The 7,514-nt window shown below is 50.7% G+C and overlaps 1 protein-coding gene across 1 annotated transcript; it reads left to right on the plus strand.

Moving 5' to 3' along the window:
- Positions 1-287: 287 nt before the first annotated feature.
- On the plus strand, positions 288-3,628 carry LOC133900606 (serine/threonine-protein kinase-like protein CCR4). The gene has a single exon (XM_062341801.1). The coding sequence runs from the start codon at positions 620-622 to the stop codon at positions 2,957-2,959; it is 2,340 nt and encodes a 779-aa protein (XP_062197785.1). The 5' UTR covers positions 288-619; the 3' UTR covers positions 2,960-3,628.
- Positions 3,629-7,514: the final 3,886 nt, after the last annotated feature.

Genomic DNA, 7,514 nt, shown 5'->3' on the forward strand with positions numbered 1-7,514 from the left:
GCTCGTATTCAGCACACCGTGTGTCAAATACGTACTGTTGCCCGTATTCAGCACACGGTGTGCCAAATACAGGTGATTTTTGACACACCATATGTCAAATACGGGCAACAATGCTATATTCGGCACACGGTGTGTCGAAAATATCTTTTTTTACACCGTATCGACATTGAATTTTTGATACACCGTGTGCCGAATACAGATACTAAATTCGTAAATACAACTACATATTATCTATTTCGATAAATACATTAAAATATGTTATCTAATTATAGATTTTTGCCGATCCTCACTCGCATCACCGGTACCTGCCCTGCACTTAGCAGATAATTAAGAACACTCGTCATCTCATTGATTATACTCATAGTCATCATTAGCACTAGCTGAGCAGTCACTTCACTTCATGCAAACATGAGTGCTGCGCGATGAGGGAATGAGAGCAGAGCAGAGCAGAGCAGAGGAGAGCAGTTGACTGGATCACCACCAGAGTACCAGAGCAGGGCAAGATTACTCACCAAATCCGCCACCTGACTCGGCCAAATCCCTCACCCCTGTTCCCCTGCCTTACCATGTCCCCCCACCTGCCGCTGCTCCTCTCCGTCCCCACATCCTGCGCGCCTCGATGCCGCCGCGCCGGCCCCATGCCCTCTTCTTGCTCGTACTCGTCGTTCTCCTCCTCGCGAGGTGGAGGCCCGCCGCGGCGTCCGCTCTCTCGACCTTCGCCCTGGCCAAGGCGGATGCCACGACCATAGTGTGCGGGCTGCTGCCGTCCGCAGCGTCGCCGCTGCTGGTAGACCTCAACTGCACTACGGCCGGAGGGGACCACGCGCGGCAGGAGACGTACCCGTCGTCGCACCCCTTCTCCGCGCTCGCCGGCGGGGAGGACTTCCTCTGCGCCGTGGGGCCCTCCGGAGCGCGCGCCGACGCCGTCGACATGCGGTGGTGGGACCTGTCCAAGAACGGCGGCAGCAGGTCCAAGAGGGTGTACCTCGGGCCGCCGCTCCAGGCGCTGTCCTCGGGCGCGTACCGCGTCTGCGGGGTGCTGGCGGGCGGGGAGCTCCACTGCTGGCGGTGGCGCGGGCTGGCCGTGCCCGCCGGGCTCCGGTTCGTCGCCGTAGCGGTGGGGGACGGGTTCGTGTGCGGCATCGTGGAGGGCCCGCCGGCGTCGATTCGCTGCTTTGGCGACAACCCTGCGGAAGAGGCCGTGGCTGGCGCGCCGCGGGGCGGGAGCTACGACGTGGTCGCGGCGTGCAGGCGGCGCGCGTGCGCGCTGTCCATGGCGGGGGGGCTCTCGTGCTGGGGCCACGATGCGCCGGCGCTCGGCGCGGATGCGGCTACCGGGTACGCGGCGCTGGCATTAGGGGAGGGCGGCGTCTGCGGGCTGCGCACCAACGGCACCATCCGCTGCTTCGGCGACGGCGTGGCCGCGCCACCGGGCAGCCTGGCTGGCGCCCAGTACATCAGCGTGCAGGCGCATGGCGCGGCCTTCTGTGGCGTCCTCATGGCGAACTACTCCCTCGTGTGCTGGGGCGGCCGCGAGTTCACCGCCACTAACCGCCTCGTGTTCGGCCGCGTCATGCCGGGCCCGTGCGTGCCTATGTCCTCGTGCCAATGCGGCGTCTTGCCGGGCTCGGCCAACCTCTGCGCCACTGGCTTGTGCATCTGCATGGACTGCGCGTTCGAGCGCAACGTCGCCGCGCCCAATGCATCGCTCGTCCCCGGAAAGAGCGGCAGGAGTAGGAGGACCATGTGGATTGCCATCGGGGCAGCGGTTGGTTTCCTCGTGTTATTGGTGGCATTGCAGATCGCGCTGCTGCTGTGGTGTCGCCGCCGCAAGAATGGCAAGGGTGACGCCGCCGGAGTGCAGCAGCCGCTGATGCCGCTACGGCTTGGGTCCAGCAAGGGGCCAGGCAGCGTGGTGGAGCACTTCACACTGGAAGCGCTCCACGCGGCGACGGACGGGTTCTCCGACGACCGTCGGATCGGGTCCGGGAGCTTCGGGTCGGTGTACCGCGGCACGCTCCCCTCCGGGCGCGAGGTAGCGATTAAGCGCGCCGAGGACGCGGCCAAGCCGTCGAGCTCGGCGCCGCGGCCGGAGCGGCGCCGCGACCGCGAGACGGCGTTCAACTCGGAGCTGACCGCGCTCGCGCGCGCCAACCACAAGAACATCGTCTGCTTGCTGGGCTGCTGCGCGGACTCCGGCGAGCGCGTACTCGTGTACGAGTTCATGGCGAACGGCACCCTTCACGACCAGCTCCACAGCCGCAGTCCCCTGGCCCCGCCGGTGGCCTCGTGGTGCGGCCGCCTCACCATCGCGCTCGGCGCCGCGCGAGGCATCGAGTACATGCACGTCTACGCCGTGCCGCCCATCATGCACCTCGACGTCAAGTCGGCCAACATCCTCCTCGACGACTCGTGGACGGCCAAGATCGCTGACTTCGGTCTGTCCTCTGTTCTGGACGCCGACGCCGGCGCGTGCGGCGACAATGGCAGCCCGCCGGAGCCGCTCTACACCGGCGGCACGGTGGGGTACATGGACCCGGAGTACTACCGTCTCCAGCACCTGACGGACAAGAGCGACGTGTACAGCTTCGGCGTGGTGCTCCTGGAGCTCATGTCCGGGTGCCGCGTCGTGCAGCGGTACGCCGAGAGCGTGACGCCCAAGAACGTGGTGGAGTTCGCGGTCCCGCTCATCCTCGCCGACGACGTCGCGCGCGTGCTCGACCCGCGCCTCCCGACCCCAACGCCCGACGAGGCCGAGGCGCTGGCCTACGTCGGCTACCTCGCCGCCGATTGCGTGGGCCCCGTGGGGTGCGATCGCCCGTCCATGACCGAGGTCGTGGACGCCCTGGAGCGCGCGCTCGCCGCCTGCGGGGTGGCCCCGCTCTCACGCGTCGGCACCGCGCGCCGCACGCTCTCCCGCTCCGGCACCGACCAGTTCGACCTCACTGACACTGACTAGCACCGCGCGTTTACCACGCCCTCCCCTTACCGGCAGCCATCGCCATTACCACCCGCTGGCTGATGTAGGTTGGGGATGCGCATTGCGTCAGCGGCCACTTGCGCAGTGCGATTGTGCGAGCTGCAAACTGCCGCACGCGAGTCGCCATTGGGGACACACCAAAATACCATGTCTCCTGGGCCATGGAGAAAAGGCAATCAAGAACCAAAGCGATGAAGACATCACGGATGCTGCTGCGCACTGCTGCAAAATCATCAACGGTTTCTTGGTGAGATATAGTCTTCGATTGACTCGGTAACAACCCCCACAGCGACACGGCACCGGACCATCGTGCAGGTGGAACGAATCGAAAAGACCCGGCACGGAAATGATCATTCTTTATCCGTTTCTCCTTTCTTGCTGTATTTTTGTCTCTTTTCCTTTGGCATTTCCTCTTTGGGCGGTTTCCGAGGCCGCCTGGATTTTTTAACGATGTGCATAGATAGATCAGTGACAAAGATTTGAGAAAAAGAAATGCAAAATCTTTGTGTATTCTTTGACGATTCTTCTTTCCGTTGCAATAGGAACTGTGCGAGCTGTAAAAATTGAGAGCTCTGTAACATGTAAATTGCTGGCAAACGATGCAAAGAAGTTACATGTGAACCGATCATTACATCCTTGAAAGGGCTTACTGATGTCAATCACGTTCACAAATTCGATAGACCCTTCAAAACTGTCTGAGGCTAGTAATCGCGGTAACTATATAGTAATTTGATAAAATTCAGGAATCGGTCGGATTTTGTCAATTTTTTGAATTTTGAATTTGGGTTCGATCAGTAACCGCTTGACTTCTAAATGCGGTGCGAACCGAATTGATCGGTAACTATGATAACCGAGTGGTTACCGTCATATTTTCAAACCCTGATGTCAATATGTTTGTTATGTGTGATGCCGAGGTCAAAAAGATAACTTTTTTGCAGTGCTTGCTCAACTTTCCTATTGTCCAGATTCTTTCCCTTAGGTGGCAGATCTGAGGTTGTTAAGCTCCTCGTCAGCTCACTGCTCGGTTCAGGATTCAGGAATGAGGGGAGTACCGCGTCCAGCGCCTTTCGGCCAGGCACATGAACTGTTGTTCCTTTTTGGGACATGGCATCATGGGGGGTAGAGGGTAGGAGCTAGCACTGGCTTCCAATTCAAAACCGGATGGTCATAAAAAAAGAGTGAATTGTACAAAATATCAAGTTTTGAAGCCATATCATCATATTATACCAGGTTTAAGTCTTTATTGCACCTTGCACCAAGTTTTAGCCCACCAATTCTCATTTTGCACTACCTTTTAGTACTGGACAGGATGGAGTGACCTTGGGCCCACATGTCAACCACACAGACGGTTTGACATTTTGAGAGAAAAAAAGTTGAAAAATCATAAGATCAAATGAGGCACTTGAACATCCGAACAATTTGATATAATGATGAGGGTCTTAAGTTCCATTACAAAATGTGAAACAAAGTTATGCTATATGATTATCTCGGTTCACATTTTTTATCAAATGTCTCATTTGATGTATGGTCTGTCAACCTTTTTTTTTATCTCAAAATGTATGTCTATGTTGCTGCTATCTTTCATGTCAATGGTCCAGATCTCCCTACCATGTCAACTGCATTGGTGGTAACCCGTGTGCCACACTCAAATGTTTGTGTGGCTGACATGTGAGCCTAAGACCACTTCATCTTGTCCCGTGCTAAAAGGTAGTGCAAAGTGAGAATTCGTGGGCTAAAACTTAGTGTAGGGTGCAATAAAGACTTAAACTGGGTGCAAAGTGACAATATGGCTCTAAAACATGGTGTTTTGTACAATTTACTTCAAAAACAGAACAGAAGATATATTTTTCTCTTCTTTTATGGACATGCAATAGCTAGGAATCCAGATTTCGTGCACAGAGCGGATGTATGGTTATTGTAAAAGAATGGAACATTTTCCCCATGCCAAGGTTCGCATTTAGAAACCAAGACTTCGATAATCTCATGATTCTCATCCGTCCATCTCTTGTCCATTCTTACATTCTACCTCATAAATTATTGGATCTGTTAAAAAAAAAACCGTCTCACATTTTCAAATTAACCAGTCAACTACCCGCAAATCGTAAGTGCTATCAAATAGGAATACCTCCTAATCCAGATTTGGACATTGATCAACTAATGTGCTGCATGCGTGGCCTCCAGACTCCATATTGCATACTTTGAAATTTGCCGAAAACCTAAATGTTGGGTGTGAAACAATTTGTTGTCAATATCTCAATCTAGTGGAATAATTACTGGCCCATTTGAAATGATAAAAAAGGAATAAATTAGTAGAATTATAATTTGTGGGAAATCTTTTGATGTCCCTATTTGGAAGAGCGAAACACATCTAAAAATTCTAACAAATTCCTACAAAAACATTTAGCCTGTAAGAAATTCGGGGAAGTTTGACATGAGATTAGAGACCTGGTGAAACTTTTCCTTGGTGTTTAGTGGCTCTCCAAATGTTTATAACTTGTTCTGTGAATCAGACAAACGGCGCAATATGCCGATTTCTGCACCCAAGAATTCATGAGAATTGGGCTTGGAAAAAACCACCTATGATTCTAGTGTATTTTCAATTCATATGACTTTTTTTTTTATTTCAAGCTCCAAACGACGTCTCTTTTTAAATAAAGAAATAATAAAGATTATTTTAGCCTCTACGTCAGATGATGCATATAGCAGCCAATTATTACAAAGTTACCAATGAGACCTGACACACCGGATGTGGAGTAAAAAGAAACTCCAAACGATCCTACAATTATGTTGGGAACAACCAGGGAAAAAGATTCGTCCACGACATGTAGAATCATTGTTCTCTAGGTATTCCTACCCTAATCCTTAGCCTATGTTTTCGACTTCCTAGGTCCCCAGCCGTGGCTCCTAGGTAAATCCTAATCCTACAATCAAAGTACAAAAGGTACGTGCTCATGCTCTCAGAATCACTGTTTTCAAGGTGTAATCCTACTCAATAACAACACAATAATCCTTGGATCGCACTCGGTAGTTTTATAACAAAATGTAGCTGCAGCTACGGTCAAGGGTCTGTTTGGTTAACAAGCCAAATCAAACAATCTAGCGCCGTGAATTGATTTTTGAAAAGTTGAAAAACTAGTTTTCGAGGAAATAAACTAAAAACTAAGAAATTGGTTGAGATGAGTTTTTTTTAACTTTTGATATACTAAGAAGTTAAAAATTTCTTGCAAAAGCTAATAGCAAAATGTCAGAAGCCATAAGAAAAAAAAAACCAAAAACATCAGCCTAACCAAACATACCTAATATCGAACACTAGGCATGTCTTTTGATAGGGTGTGTTCCAGAAGGACAGTTTGATAATCAAGTGCCTTGCTCCTGCTCTAAATAATCAATCTTAGATCTCAAATATAAATTAATTTAGATCTATCCTAAGTCAAACTTTTAACTTTGACCAATTATAAATAATAATCATATAGATCGATAATATGAAGTTGATTACACTAGATTCATCATGAAAAATATATTTATAATATATACATCTTTTATTTAAAATAATATATTAGTCAGTGTCATATTATAAACCATGTCAATGTCCAAATAGACTAATATTTGGGATCGGATGGAGTATCTGTTGGTGGAAGAAAATCTCTTTCACGAACAAGTACGACGCGAGCACACTCACACGACTGACTCAAGCTTGAAGAAGAAATAGAGATAAAAGAACACCTTTGTATTGATCGTTAAAAGATTTTGTCCCCTTGGTCTGGTGGTCAAGGATCTATATTTATAGTGCCATTCGAGGTGTAAACGTACAAACATGCCCCTACAGATATGAGAGTACAAGTTACTGCCATACTGCAGGGACCCAGGACCAGTCTAACTTACACAGCCCGAGTCCTGGTAAAAATATATTTACCCCTACCTAGAAGATATTATCTATTATGGTAAATACAGTGGTACAAATAACTGTAAGGGTGCGATGCTGAACCGGTCGTTAATTGCAGCACGACGATGCACTGTCCCGGGTGTCAGGATAGCCTCCACTTGTACTAGCATTAACTACCGGTCACTTCATGTCAGATGACAGCAGGGGGTGTCATTTCTTTACTAATATTTTCTTCAGAGGCTAGCTGCCTCCCCCTCCTGGAGAAGGAAAGGCCTGACGAGCCCTTATGGCCTTCAGGGGTTGTAGTCTCTGTGAGGAGCCCAGAGCCTTAGGGATTCGGAGCAGTGCTAGATGGTGACTCCTTGGTAATGTCTGTGGGTTGGGGCATTTCTCCCAATAGTACCCCCTCATCTGTTGGCCCTAAGGTTCGGAGGGGTGAGCATATGTTAGAAGGAATTAGCTCCATCCTAGCCTTACAGTCAAGATCTCCTAAACAACCCTTCACCATCGGGAAGTCTCTCCGTAGTGACCATAAGTGATGGTGGCGAGGCTCTGACGGAGACAATGTTGTCCGGAGAGAATTACCCGGTTCCCCTAGACTCTAGAGCCTATGTGATGGTTGGGGGCGTGGTAGTCGTTAGAGCTGGAGTC

This window comes from Phragmites australis, chromosome 19 (genome assembly GCF_958298935.1).
Source record: "Phragmites australis chromosome 19, lpPhrAust1.1, whole genome shotgun sequence".
Classification (NCBI taxonomy): Eukaryota; Viridiplantae; Streptophyta; class Magnoliopsida; order Poales; family Poaceae; genus Phragmites; species Phragmites australis.